This window comes from Strix aluco, unplaced genomic scaffold (assembly GCF_031877795.1).
Source record: "Strix aluco isolate bStrAlu1 unplaced genomic scaffold, bStrAlu1.hap1 HAP1_SCAFFOLD_125, whole genome shotgun sequence".
NCBI classification, from domain to species: Eukaryota; Metazoa; Chordata; class Aves; order Strigiformes; family Strigidae; genus Strix; species Strix aluco.
This window is the reverse complement of record NW_027436591.1, coordinates 1-12,864: the sequence shown is the minus strand read 5'-3', so window position 1 is coordinate 12,864 and position 12,864 is coordinate 1. Positions and strand designations below refer to the sequence as shown.

The window sequence follows — 12,864 nt, the reverse complement described above, 5'->3', positions numbered from 1 at the left end:
CGGGGCGGGGACGGGGCCTGGGAGCAGCCTGCACGGAGGGGGCGTGGGGGGTGGCCTTGAAACTGCCCCCGCCACCCAGACACCGCCGGGGGGGCCTGGACACCGCCGCGCGCGGGCGCCCCGGAAGGGGTCACTTCCCCTTTCCCCCCCCGCGCCGTGACGTCACCCCCCCGCCTCCCCGCCGCGGCCCCGGATTGGCTGCGCCGCCCGCCACGTGACCCGGGGCCTGGCCATGGCCTCGCTGCGGCCCGCGGTGCCCCTCAGCCGGGCCCCGGGAGCCGTCGCCCCCGCCCCCGCCTAGGCTGGTACCCTCGGACCGGGACACCCGGACCGACACCCCCGCCCCGGGACACCCCCAGACCGAGACACCCCCGCCCCGGGACACCCCCGGGCCCCCGGCCACAGCATGGGGGAGAAGGCGGGCACCAGGTGAGGGGCGGGGGGTGGCAGCTCCCCCGGGGGGTTCCCCCCTCCAGGCACGGCAGTGGCGTTGGGGACCCCCCGCCCAGCGCGGAGGCCCGGGGTGGGGGTGTCCGGCCGCCTGGGACCCCCGGGCAGCGCCCCAGCCCCCAGCCGGGGGGGGCGGGCAGGGGAAGTGCGGGACGGGGGGAGGAAGCGGGAGGGGGAGGAAGTGCTGACCGCAGCGGGGGGGCCTCGCCGTGCCCCGAACTCGGGGGGTTGGGTGTGGGGCTCCTCCCAGCCCCACAGCTAATGGGGACCCCCTGCCCCCCGCTCTGGGGCTGGGCGCCCCCCCCATCAGCCCCACAGCTAATGGGGGGCCCGTTCCCCCACCCTGCCAAAGGAGGGGGGGCCCTGTGGGGCCCGCGGCTGCCTCCGCTTCCTGCTGGGCAGAAAACAGGAAGGGCCGTGGTCAGCCCCCCCCGTGTGCACCCCCGGTCTGGGGAGGGCTCAGGCCCGTTCCCCCCAGGCAGGAGGAATTTGGGGGTTCCAGGCACGGTTTGGGGGGTGTCATGGGGCAGGTTTAGTACTTGGGGGGGGGGGCTGGGAAAGGCTGTGCAGGGAGTTTGGGGGATGCCCGCAAAAAGGGGGGCGCAGGGGAGGCTACATGGTTTTGGGAGGACCCTCAAAAACCTCACCCCAAACACCCACCCCCAAAAAAACCATTTTAGCCATTTTTTTGTCCTACAGGGTGTTCAAGAAATCCAGCCCCAACTGCAAGGTGAGAGGCCCTGGGGGGGGATTCACCCCCTCCCCTTCCCTGGGGGGGGCTTCTTGACCCCCAACCCCCCAGTTTAACCCCCCTTTTCCACCCATGGCATGAGCTGTGCCCGTTCTCAGCCCCCGCGGGGTGGGGGGGTGGCAGCATAACCGTGCAATTTCCTTTTCCCCCATCCCCATGTCAGGGGGCTGCTGACCCCCCCCCCCAATACTTTCCCCCACCAGCTCACGGTCTACTTGGGCAAGAGGGATTTTGTGGATCACTTGGACCGGGTGGATCCTGTGGGTGAGTGGGGGGGGGGTTGCCGGGGGGTTTGGGAGGGCAGAGGGGGTGCTGGGGGCAGCACTGGGGGATGGGGGAGGATCTGGCAGTATGGAGGGGCTGCTGAGGGATTTGGGGGGCAGAGGGGGTGTGGGGGGGTCTGGGTTCCTCTGGGGCTGCCGTGGGGCTGGGGGGGACACTCGCCTCCCCCTGACACCCCCTCCCTTGCAGATGGGGTGGTGCTGGTGGACCCCGAGTACCTGAAGGACCGGAAAGGTGAGGGAAGGGGGGGGATGGGGGCCCTCCCACCCCCCCAGGGACACCTGGGCCCCTCCCCGGACGCCCGGGTCCCACGGCCGCCCCCCCACCGCCCCTGCAGTGTTCGTGACCTTGACCTGCGCCTTCCGCTACGGCCGGGAGGACCTGGACGTCCTGGGCCTGTCCTTCCGCAAGGACCTGTTCGCCGCCACGCGCCAGGCTGTGCCCCCCTGCCCGAGGAGCGCCGGCCCCCAACCCGCCTGCAGCAGCGCCTGCTCCGCAAGCTGGGCCCCGCCGCCCACCCCTTCGCCTTCACGGTGAGCCCTGCCCCACGGCCGCCCCACGGCCGCCCCAGCCCCCCCCACCTCATTAACCACGGACCCCCTCGCCCCCCAGATCCCCCAGAACCTGCCCTGCTCCGTGACGCTGCAGCCTGGCCCCGAGGACACCGGCAAGGTGGGGCTGGGGGGGTGAGGGGGAGAGCTCTGGGGGTGTTGGGACTGGGGGGGGCAGTGGGGGGCTGTGAGGGCTGGGGGGTGTTTAGGGGGACGGAAGCTTTGGAGGGGCTGTGGGGGCTGGGGTGGGGGTGAAAGGGGGGCGGTGGTGTTATGGGGGTCCCAGTGATGTGTGTGTGTGTCCCCAGGCCTGCGGCGTTGACTTCGAGATCCGGGCGTTCTGCGCTAAATCCCTGGAGGAAAAGATCCACAAGAGGTAGGAGGGGCCCAGGCATCCAGGAGCCCCCCCACCCCCCGGGACCCCTCTCTGGGGGGACCCCGGTGTCCGGGCGCCCTGTCCTGGGGACCCAGGTGTCCCCTTCGCACGCCCCCAGGAACTCGGTGCGGCTGGTGATCCGGAAGGTTCAGTACGCGCCCGAGCAGCCCGGCCCCCAGCCCAGCGCCGAGACCACCCGCCACTTCCTCATGTCCGAGCGCTCCCTGCACCTGGAGGCCTCTCTGGACAAAGAGGTGGGGGGGCTGGGGGGGGGTCCCGGGTGTGGGGCAGGGGCTGGGCAGGGTTTTGGGGTTCCCAGAAGTGGGTCAGGGGAGCTGGGGGCCTCTGGGCAGGGGTTCAGGTCGTTGTGGGGCGCGGTGCTGAGCCGGTGCCCCCCCCACCCCCCCAGCTCTACTATCACGGGGAACCCCTGAACGTCAACGTCCACGTCACCAACAACTCCAGCAAGAGCATCAAGAGGATCAAGGTCTCCGGTATGGGGGGGACGAGGGGGTCTGGGGGGGACATGGGGGGAGAAGGGAGGCAGGGGGGGACACGGGGGGATGTGGGGGACACAGGGGGACAAGGGGAGGTGGGGGCCAGGGGGACATGGGGTGACCTGGGAGACTTGGTGGGATATCGGGGATGGGAGGGGTCACGGGGGGCACAGAGAGCCCCGTGGGGTGCGGGGGGGGTCAGGGGGGGCCATGGGGGGCGGGGGGTGACCTGCCGCTGTCCCCACAGTGCGGCAGTTCGCTGACATCTGCCTCTTCAGCACCGCCCAGTACAAGTGTCCCGTGGCCCAGATAGAGCAGGAGTGAGCAACCCCCCGTGACCCTGGCGGTGACCCTGTGACCCTGCCTGACCCCACAGCTGCCCGGGGTGACCCCGTGCCTGACCCCTTGTCCCTGGGGTGTCCTTGCACCCGGTGACCCCCGACCCCGTGTCCTTGGAGTGATCCCTGTGCCCCTGGGGTGCCCCCGTGCCCTCAGCTGACCCTGTCCCCTCTGCCCCCAGGGATGTCCCCGGGGTGCCCCCCGTGCCCTGGGATGACCCCTGACCCCATGACCTCCCCCCCCAGGGACCAGGTGCCCCCCAGCGCCACGTTCTGCAAAGTTTACACCCTGACCCCCCTGCTCAGCAACAACCGGGAGCGGCGGGGGCTGGCGCTGGACGGGAAGCTGAAGCACGAGGACACCAACCTGGCCTCCAGCACCATGTGAGGGGGGACGGGGAGGGGGGCGGGCCGGGGGGCACGCGGGGGGTCCCCTGTGCCCCGGGGGGGGGCCGCACCGTGTGTCCCTGCTGACTCTCTCTCGCAGCGTCAAGGAGGGGGCGAACAAGGAGGTTCTGGGGATCCTGGTGTCCTACCCGCGTCAAGGTGAAGTTGGTGGTGGCCCGTGGCGGGTACGTGTGTGTCTCCCGGTGACCCCCCCCGCGCCCCCCCAGCCCCCCCCGCTCACCCCCTCCTCCCCCCAGGGACGTCTCGGTGGGAGCTTCCCTTCGTCCTCATGCACCCGAAGCCCCCCGAGACCTGCGCCCCCCCCCCGCTCACAGTCAGGTAAGAGTTAATCTGGGGGGGCACAAGGGTCACCCCAACACGGGTCACCCCAACGCCCTGTGCCCCCCTCCCAGCGCTCCCCGAGACAGACGCCCCCGTGGACACCAACCTCATTGAGTTTGAGACCAAGTGAGTGACCCGGGGAGGTGGGGGGGGGACAGAGACACCCCTGGGGGGATTTGGGGGTCCCAGGAGCAGGGGAGGGGGTGGGGGGAGATTTGGGGGGGTCTGGTACAGGACTCGTGGGGGGAGGGGGTGGGATAGGCTGAGGGGGGGGGCTGGGGGTCATCTGGGGTGTTGTGTCCCCCCCGTGTCCCCCCCCAGCTACGGGCCGGATGACGACATTGTCTTTGAGGACTTCGCCCGCCTGCGCCTGAAGGGGCTGAAGGACGAGAAGGACGATGAGGACCAGTTGTGCTAGGGACCCCCCCGGGACCCCCCAAAGGCCCCCCCGGGGGCCCCCCTCCCCAGCCTCTCCCTCTCCTTTCCCCATGTGACTGCTGTAAGGGGGGCCCCTCCCTTTCCCCCATTCCCCCCCCGGGGGGGGGCCATTTCAGGGGACCCCAGCCCCCCCCCCCGGTGCAGCCCCCTCCTGCCCCTCCCCCCCCCCCCACGCACTGGACTCGACCGGCATTACCCCCCCGCTGTTTATATGTACATTGATTTTTAAAGATGTTTTGGGGACCCCCTGCCCTCTCCGCCCTCCCCCAGCTGTGTCCCAGGGGGTTGGGGACTGGGGGGGGTGTCGTTGGGGTAAATAAAACCTTTGAGCTGATCTTGGCGTGCGGAGGGTGATTTTTGGGGTGAAAGGGGGGGGGATTGGGGCTGGAGAGGCCCAGGAGGACCGTGGGGCCATAGAGGCGGTTCCTAGAGCGGCCGCGGAGGACCCGCGGCACCATCGAGCGCGGATCACGTGACGTGCGCCGGACGGTGGGGGCGGACGGCGCATGCGCGGCCGGAAGCGGAAGTGTCGCGTACGGCGGCCGGCGAGGGCCATGGCGGGCTACGGGGTGGCGAACGAGCGGCTGCGGGTGCTGGAGGAGCTGGAGCGCGAGATCGGCGCCTCCCTGCAGAGCGCCGGTGGGCGGGGCCGGTCTCCATGGTGACCGCGGGGGGTGGGGGCCGGTCTCCATGGTGACTGCGGGGGGCGGGGCCGCGGGGCGGGGCCCTTGGGGGGGGGGGATCCTGGGGGGGTCACGCCCCGGGGTCAGGGGTGAAGGGTCGCGCCCTGCCCGCAGGCACGGTGATCCTGGAGCTGTCCAAGGAGAAGGGGGGGGAGCGGCTGCTGGAGCGCCAGGCCGCGCAGTTCAGCGCCGCCGTCCAGAAGGTCGAGTCCGAGCTCTCGGCCCAGATCCGCTACCTCACCCAGGTCAGGGGGCAGTGGGCGGCGGGCGGGGGTCGAGGGTCACGGCGGCGCCGCCTCACCTCTGCCCTCCCCAGGTGGCCACGGGGCAACCGCACGAGGGCTCCAGCTACTCGGCCCGCAAGGCCTGTCAGATGGCGCTGAACCGCGTCGACTATGCCCGCCTGAAGCTGGGGGAGCTGGCGCGGGCCTGCGAGCAGATGCTGGAGCCCTGAGCGGGGGCACGGGCGCGGCCGCGGACACGGCACCGCGGGGACACGGACACGGCACCGCGGGGACACGGACACGGCACCGCGGGGACACGGACAGGGACACAAACCCCCCCGGCTGCCGCCTCCCGCCCCCACACGCCAAGGAAATGCCAAAATAAAGAGAAGCCGCCGTGGCCTTCAGGCAGGGGTGAGCCTGGGTGTGTCCGCGACACGCGTGTGCTCCCCAACACACGTGTGCTCCCTGACATGCGTGTGCTCCCCAACATGTGTGTGCTCCCATGTGCTCCCCGACACGTGTGTGCTCCCCAAGACGTGTGTGCTCCCATGTGCTCCCCAACACACACGTGCTCCCATGTGCTCCCAGACACGCGTGTGCTCCTGTGTGCTCCCCAACACACGTGTGCTCCCATGTGCTCCCCAACACGCATGTGTTCCCATGTGCTCCCTGACACGCGTGCTCCCCGATACACGTGTGCTCTGCGCCCCAACACACGTGTGCTCCCCGACACGCGTGTGCTCCAGGCTGCCCCCAGCCCCGATGGGGCCCCGCCCGCCCCCACAGACACAGACTCGCTCCAAGTTGCTGTTTAATCGCGGCAGGGGGGGGCCCCACCCCGGATGCTGCGGGGGGGGTGGTGGGACCTGACTCAGAGCAGCCCACGGGGGCCAGACCCAGCCCCACATCTGTGGGGCAGGAGAGGGGTGTCAGGGTCTCAGGCGGGGGGTGGGGGGCCCTGGCCCCCAGCCTCTCCGTGCCCCCCAGCAGCCCCCCCGGCGCACCAGGACCCCCCCCAGGCCCAGGGCGGCTCCCAGCAGCACCAGCCCCATGATCAGCCCCTGGGAGAGGGGGGGTCGCCCCACAGCGGGCGGTGGAGTCTGGGGGTCCTGCCCCCCACCTTCCCAGTGGATGCGGCCTGCAGGAGTCGGGAGCAAGGCCTGAGGACCCCCCAGGAGCTGCCCCCCTGCCCCGTCTTGGTGCCCCTCCCCCAGCCTCGGGGCTGGGGGGCGGGGCGGGGGGCTGGGTCTCACTGTGGGGCTGGCAGGGGGTCCCTGCGGGGCCAGGGGGGCTGCCTGGGGGTCTGTCCATAGCCAGGTGTCCATCTGGGGGTCTGTCCGTGGGTCCGTCCGTAGCCGGGGGTCCATCCGGGGGTCTGTCTGTGGGTCTGTCCGTGGGTCCGTCCGTAGCCGGGGGTCCATCCGGGGGTCCGTCCGTGGTCCGTCCGTAGCCGGGGGTCCAGCCAGGGGTCTCTGCGCTGCTGTGGGACAGAGGAAGGGGTGGGAGGGGTCAAGGCTCCCCCCAGCTGTGGGGCAGCCCCGGGGGTCCCCGTCCCCCCCCCAGGCTGTGGGGCAGGGACCCACCTTGGCGCTCCCAGAGCTGCAGCAGCTCCGCGACCCACGGCGAGTCCCGGAGCCCGCAGAGCCGCTTGTGGGGCAGCACGAACCTGGGGGGCACGGGGGCTGTTATGGGGCACGGGGGGGGACCTGGGGGGGCTGCAATGGGGCACAGCGGTGGATCTATAGGTCCCAGACCCCCATCTGTGGGGCAGGGACAAGCCTGTCTGTGGGGCCTGCCCCCCCGCCCCCCCCCAGCCCCCCCCCAGCCCCAGTCGGAGCTTCCTGGGCACCAGTTTCCTGGTTCCTCTTTAACTGCTGGGCCGGGGGGGGGGTGCAAGGGGGGGCTGGGGGCCCCATGGGGCTGGGGGGTCCTGGGGGGAATGTGGGGTGTTGGGCGGGGGGAGCTGGGAGGTAGTCGGGTGGGTCCCGGGGGGGAATGTGGGGTGTTGGGGAGGGGGCTGGGAGGTGGTCGGGGTCGGGGGGGGTCCCAGGGTGGGATGCGGGGGGGGGAGGGTGTCCCGGGGGGGGAATGTGGGGTGTTGGGGGGGGTCTGGGAGGTGGTCGAGGTCGGGGGATCCCGGCGGCGGATGTGGGGTGCTGGGGGGGGGGGGGTCTCTGGGGGTGTTGGGGGTCCCGGGGGTCCCTCACCTGGTGACGTGGTTGGGGCAGAGCTCGGCCCGCAGCACGTGGGGGGCCAGGGGGGGCAGGCGCACGGTCGGGGGGGGCTCCCGGGGCCAGCGGTGGGTGCAGGCGCAGGCCCCCGCCGAGCCCCCCACGTTCCCCAGCGCTGGGGGGAGAAGGGGGGGGGGCGATCAGAGGGGGGCACCGGGACCCCCCCGACCAGAGACACCCCCCCCTTCCACCCTGCGATGCCCGAAGCCCCGGGACACCCCCCCGGCCCCCCCGGTACCTGCCCAGGGCAGCAGCAGCAGCAGCAGCAGCAGCCCCGGCCCCATGGCGCGGGGGGGTCCGGCCGGGCGGGGGCAGCACCGGGAGCGCAGACGGGACCGCCCCGCCCCCCCGCCCCGCCCGCGGCACCGGGACCCCCCGCCGGGACCCCCCGCGGCTCGGGGACCCCCCCCCCGGGGCTCAGGGACCCTCCCGGGGCTCAGGGACCCCCCGCCGGCACCGGGACCCCCCTCACGGTGCCCAGAGACCCCCCCCCCGGGACACCGGCACCCCCCCGCCCCTCCTCCTCCTCCTCCTCCCGCCTTTCGGTTTCGGTTTCTCTCACGGACGGTGCCGGCGCCTTTCCGGCAGCGTGACGTCACGGGTGGTGTGACGTCACACGCGTGACGTCACGGGGGGCCCTGGAGGGGTTGGGGGCTCGGGGGCGCCGGAGGGGGGTGCCCTGAGCTGCCCCCCAAGACGTTCCTGACCCCCCCCCAGACCCCAAAACTGGTCCCCGAACTGGGCTGGGAGCCCCCGAACCCCCCCCAGATGGGGACCCTGACCTTGACCCCAGGTGTGACCCTGAACCCCCCAGGACCCTGAACCTGACCCCAAGATGCCCCCCGGGACCCCAAATCCGACCCCCGGATCCCCCCGTGGGACCCCAAATCTGAGCCCAATCCTGAGCCCAAGGGGGGGGGGGGACGACACACCCCAACCCTGACCCTGACCCCGCTGACCCCTGTGACCCCGCTGACCCCTGTGACCCCGCTGACCAGGGCCATTAATGGGCCCCATTCATTAACGGGGGCAATTAATGACGGGCCGGGGGGGGGCAACAAACGGCAGAACCTCCGTCAGCGCCCCCCTGCCCCCCCCGGGACCCCCCAGCCCCAGCCCCTGCGGCCTCTGTGGGGCAGAGGGACAGGCGGGGACAGACGGAACGGGCGGGGCCGGGCAGACAGACGGGGCGTCACGCCCCGGCCCCATCTCAGCCCCCCCTCCCCGTCCCTGTCACCATCCCCGCCCCGCTGACGTCATCGGGGGCGGGTGACGTCACTGTCCCACCCCACACGTCACCCGCCCCGCCCCGGGGGCCGGACCCCATATACAGGTGTGGGCACCTGCGGGGCCCCACGCGCGGGGGGCGCTGCCGCGGCACCTACAGGGGCTGTGGGGGCTACAGGGGCAGGGGGTCCCTGCTGTGGGGGGCTCTGCGGGGCTCGGGGGGGCTCTGCCTCTAGAGGGGCCCTAGAGGGGCTCTGCGGCCTGTCCGCTCTCTACGCTCTCACCTCTCCGTGCGGCTCCTGCTCTCGGCACCTACGGGGCCACTCCAGGGCCTCTGCGGCTCCAACGGGCTCTGGGGGGTCCCTGCAGGGGGCTGGGGGGTCTCCTGAGGCCAGCGATAGGTGTCGCTGCGGCTGTCTATAGGGGGGGGTGGCACCTCTGGGCTCCTCTGAGGCTGTTTGCAGGCTCTTTACTCGCTGTCTGTAGGGTGTCTATAGGGGGCCTGTAGGGTCTCCGCGGGGTCTGTAGGGTCTCCACACGATCCATAGGGTCTCCGCGGGGGTCTGTAGGGTCCCCGGGGCCGTCCATAGGGTCCTCCCGGGGCGGCCGAGCACCGGTGGCCGGGGGCGATGGCGCACGGGGGGCTGCAGCTGCTGGGCCTGGGGGTGGCGCTGGCAGGGTGGGGGGCGCTGGTGGCGGCGGCGGTGCTGCCGCAGTGGCAGACGTACTCCTTCGCCGGGGACACCATCATCACGGCCGTGGCCACGGCCCAGGGGCTCTGGATGAGCTGCGCCAGCCAGAGCACGGGGCAGCTGCAGTGCAAGAGCTACGACTCCATCCTGGCCCTGCCCGGTGAGGGGGCTGGGGGGGGCTGGGGGGGGGGGCGGGGGGTAGGGGGACATGGGGGGCAGTGGGGGACATGGGGGCAAGGGGGCAGCTCCAGTGCAAGAGCTGCGACTCCATCCTGGCCCTGCCCGGTCCGTGGGGCTGGGGGAGGCGTTGGGGGGCTGGGGGGGGGCGTGGGGGGGTGATGGGGTGTCCCGGGAGTGGGGGGGGTTGGGGGAGCGCAGGGATGGGGCGGGGGGGAGGAGGTCATGGCGGGTCCTGACCCCCAAACCGGGAACCACAGCGGGGGTGGGGGTCTGCGCCCCCTCCCTGCGCCCCCCCCCTAGACCTGGGGTCCCCCCCACCCCCCCCGGGGGGTTGTGGCCAAGCCAGCGGGGGGGAGGGGCAGCTCCTGGATGCCGGGGACCCCAGGATGGGGGCGGGGGGGGAAGCAGGGGTCACCCCAAACCCCACCGCCCAACCGCGGGGGTCAGTGGGGTCCCCCCCCGGGGTGTGGGGGTTCCCCCAGCCTTGGGACCCCCCCAGAGGAGACCCACGCATCTTGCTGGGACGGGGGGGGGGCCCAAACCCTGCCCCCCCCCCCCTGCTTCGGGGGGTCCCAGGCGTCCAGACCCTCCCTGCCCCCCCCATAACCCGGGTGTCCGGGTGCTGCCTCTGGTTTCGCTGAAACTCCCATCCCTGGGGGGGGGGCCCTGAGTCACGGGCGGGAGCAGCCGTTGGGGCGCGGCGGGGTGTCCCCCCCCCGGGGATGGGTCCAAAGTCCCCCCCCTCCCCGCCCCGCGGGGCGCCGGGGTGGCGCCGGGGAACGCGGGTGTCCGGGTCACCCCGATGTCACCTCTAGCCCCCCCGGGGGGGGACCCAGGCGTCTGGGGGACACACCCAGGTGTCTGAGGGACCCCTGCTTCACCCCTGGGGCCCCCCCCGCTGTCCCCCCCCCCCAAACCCCGGGTGCCAGGGCAGGGCGCAGGTCCCTGCCTGTCCCCTGTCCGTCCCTGCCCGTGACAAGGCCAAAGTCTAAACCAGGTGACAGACGGGGGCCATAAACCCATCACCCCCCGCCCCGTCCGGGCAGGATGGGGGGGGGGGGGGGTGACCTTGCCGTGACCTTCTGACCCCGCCGTGACCCCGCTGACCCCCCGTGCCCCCAGGGTACCTGCAGGCCACGCGGGCGCTGATGGTGGTGGCGGGGGTGCTGGGCCCGCTGGCCCTGGGGCTGGCGGTGGCGGGGATGAAGTGCACCCGCTGCGGGGACGACGACCCCCGGCGCAAGGCCGGCGTGGCGGCTGCGGGCGGCGGCCTCTTCCTCCTCTCGGGTGAGCGGGACCCCCAGAACCCTCCCCCCGCCCCTTGGGGACCCTCCATCCCCATCTCGGGGTCCCTACCCACTCTTGGGGACCCCCCGTTGGGGGGTGGAGGGGGATCGGGGGGCTGACAGGTGCCCCCCCCAGGGCTGGCGGGGCTGGTCGCCTGCTCCTGGTACGGCCACCGCGTCATCACCAACTTCTACGACCCCACGGTCCCCGTCAACTACAAGTGAGGGGGGTTGGGGTGGGGGGGTGTGGGGCGGGGTTTGGGGGGGGCTGTGGGGGCGTTTGGGGGGGCTGTGGGGCTGGGAGGGGGTTGTGGGAAGGGTTTGGGGGGGGGCTGTGGAGAGGGTTTGGGGGCTGGGGGGGGTTGGGGGGTGTGGGGCTGGCAGGGGGCTGTGGGGAGGGTTTGGGGGGCTGTGGGGGGGTTTGGGGGCTGTGGGGGAGGTTGGGGGTCCCTCACCCCTGGCTGTGTCCCCCCTCCAGGTTCGAGCTCGGCCCCGCCATCTTCCTGGGCTGGGCGGGGGCCGCGCTGGCCCTGCTGGGGGGAGCCATGCTGGCCTGCTCCTGCCCGCGGGGGGGCCGCGCCCGGGGGTACCCCCGCAGCAAAGGGCCCGACGCCCCCCGCGGCCCCGCCAGCCGCGAGTACGTGTGAGGGGCCGCGCTGGGCCCCCCCGCCCCGGGGCCCTGCCCCTACCCACGGCTTGGGGTACCCCGCCCGCGGGTCCCCACAGATTCTAGCGAGTGGTTTTGTACGAAATAAAGTTTTTTGTGTGTTTTAACTCTTTTCCGGCCGCGTTTGGTCCCTGGGCTCCCCCCCCACGCTGCTGAGGGGTTCCCCGACACTCACCCGCCTTGCCCCGTCCCAACATGGCGGCGCCCGCAGCCGTACGGTGTCGGCATCGGGAGGCGCCCGCCTGGATATGGCGGCGCCCACGGCCGTACGGTGCCGTCATCGGGAGGGCGCCGGGACGCGATGCTGGAGGCGCTGGTGGCCGGCGGCGCGGGGGGGGCTGGTCCTCGTGCGGGGTGCGGGGGGGCCGGGGGCTGGTTGGGGGGGCGCCGCGGGGCTCTGGGGTACCGTGGAGCCGCGGGGGGGGGCCCTGGGGCTGGTCCTGGGGGCCGGGGGGTGCCCGGGGGGGCTGTGGGTCACCTGGGGCTCACCCCTGTCCCCCCCCCCAGACAGCGCCGCCTGCGAGGGCCGCAGCCTCCTCCGCGCCTTCGCCACCGCCGCCGTGCAGAGGTGGGGGCTGGGGGAAGGGGGCTGGGGGGGGGCTCAGACCCCCCCCACACCCCCCCCGGCTCACCAACCCCCCCCCAGGGCCGAGCGCGTCCTCGTCCTCCTCTTCGACGTCCCCCGGGAGCAGTTCGAGGCCGGGCTGAGCCCCGCGGTGAAGCAGCGGTGAGTGGGACCCCTCGTGGGCACCCCATGGCCCCCCGAGACCCCCCCCGCACCCCCACAGCCCCCTGACCCCCCCTGACCCCCCCCGACCCCCCTCCCCAGGCTCCTGTACCGCGACGGCTTCACGGACCCTCTGGGCTGGAGCGGGCCGGACCCCGACCTGCGGGCGGGTGATTTCGGGGGGCTGCTGGCGGGGGGGCTCCCCCCGGGGGGGCCCCTGACGCTGGTGCTGGACTCGCTCAGCTGGCTGCTGCTGCGCCTGCCCCCCCCCCGCCTCTGCCAGGCCCTGGCGGCTCTGCTGGGGGGGGCCCCCAACACCGGTCAGGACAGCGGGGCCCCTTGGGGGGGGCCCTGACAGCGGGATGGGGGTGGGGAGCACAGACACCGGGGTCCCCACGGGGTTGGGGGGGGCAATTGGGGTGACAGGGGGTCCCCAGGGGGTTGGGGTGCAGGGAGTCACCCTGAGATTGGGGGGGGGGGGTTCAGGCATTGGGGTCCCCATGGGGTTGGGGCACGGGGACACCCACAATTA

The 12,864-nt window shown here is 73.1% G+C and overlaps 5 protein-coding genes across 7 annotated transcripts; 4 read left to right on the top strand and 1 right to left on the bottom strand.

Annotated features, from left to right (window-relative positions):
• The first annotated feature begins 226 nt into the window (after positions 1-226).
• Positions 227-4,746, top strand: ARRB2 (arrestin beta 2). The gene is given in 19 exon segments (XM_074814026.1): positions 227-429; positions 1,150-1,180; positions 1,405-1,465; positions 1,673-1,717; positions 1,821-1,928; positions 1,931-2,016; positions 2,096-2,155; positions 2,343-2,410; positions 2,529-2,664; positions 2,820-2,904; positions 3,155-3,227; positions 3,492-3,629; positions 3,733-3,781; positions 3,783-3,817; positions 3,890-3,902; positions 3,904-3,942; positions 3,944-3,971; positions 4,046-4,100; positions 4,296-4,746. Coding segments are annotated over 19 exon segments (1,230 nt in total). The 5' UTR covers positions 227-406; the 3' UTR covers positions 4,393-4,746.
• A 188-nt stretch (positions 4,747-4,934) lies between these two features.
• Positions 4,935-5,726, top strand: MED11 (mediator complex subunit 11). Its single transcript, XM_074814037.1, has 3 exons — positions 4,935-5,051; positions 5,210-5,340; positions 5,412-5,726. Exons 1-3 carry the CDS (start codon positions 4,967-4,969, stop codon positions 5,547-5,549), a joined length of 354 nt encoding a protein of 117 aa, XP_074670138.1. The 5' UTR covers positions 4,935-4,966; the 3' UTR covers positions 5,550-5,726.
• A 394-nt stretch (positions 5,727-6,120) lies between these two features.
• On the bottom strand, positions 6,121-8,128 carry LOC141919035 (uncharacterized). Of its 2 annotated transcripts, none has more exons than XM_074814033.1 (4): positions 7,792-8,128; positions 7,530-7,668; positions 6,906-6,988; positions 6,121-6,799 (listed from the first exon to the last, which is right to left on the bottom strand). In XM_074814033.1, exons 1-4 carry the CDS (start codon positions 7,835-7,837, stop codon positions 6,252-6,254), a joined length of 816 nt encoding a protein of 271 aa, XP_074670134.1. In that variant the 5' UTR covers positions 7,838-8,128; the 3' UTR covers positions 6,121-6,251. The 2 variants fall into 2 exon arrangements, with proteins under 2 accessions (XP_074670134.1, XP_074670133.1); XM_074814032.1 differs by having other exon boundaries at positions 6,121-6,802; positions 7,792-8,005.
• Positions 8,129-9,123: 995 nt separating this feature from the next.
• Positions 9,124-11,710, top strand: LOC141919036 (claudin-7-like). The gene is made up of 4 exons (XM_074814034.1): positions 9,124-9,632; positions 10,775-10,939; positions 11,075-11,159; positions 11,417-11,710. The coding sequence occupies exons 1-4, from the start codon at positions 9,410-9,412 to the stop codon at positions 11,583-11,585; spliced, it is 642 nt and encodes a 213-aa protein (XP_074670135.1). The 5' UTR covers positions 9,124-9,409; the 3' UTR covers positions 11,586-11,710.
• A 116-nt stretch (positions 11,711-11,826) lies between these two features.
• On the top strand, positions 11,827-12,744 carry ELP5 (elongator acetyltransferase complex subunit 5). 2 transcript variants are annotated; one of them, XM_074814036.1, is made up of 4 exons: positions 11,827-11,959; positions 12,117-12,173; positions 12,252-12,332; positions 12,435-12,744. In XM_074814036.1, exons 1-4 carry the CDS (start codon positions 11,907-11,909, stop codon positions 12,685-12,687), a joined length of 444 nt encoding a protein of 147 aa, XP_074670137.1. In that variant the 5' UTR covers positions 11,827-11,906; the 3' UTR covers positions 12,688-12,744. The 2 variants fall into 2 exon arrangements, with proteins under 2 accessions (XP_074670137.1, XP_074670136.1); XM_074814035.1 differs by having other exon boundaries at positions 12,113-12,173; positions 12,435-12,743.
• Positions 12,745-12,864: the final 120 nt, after the last annotated feature.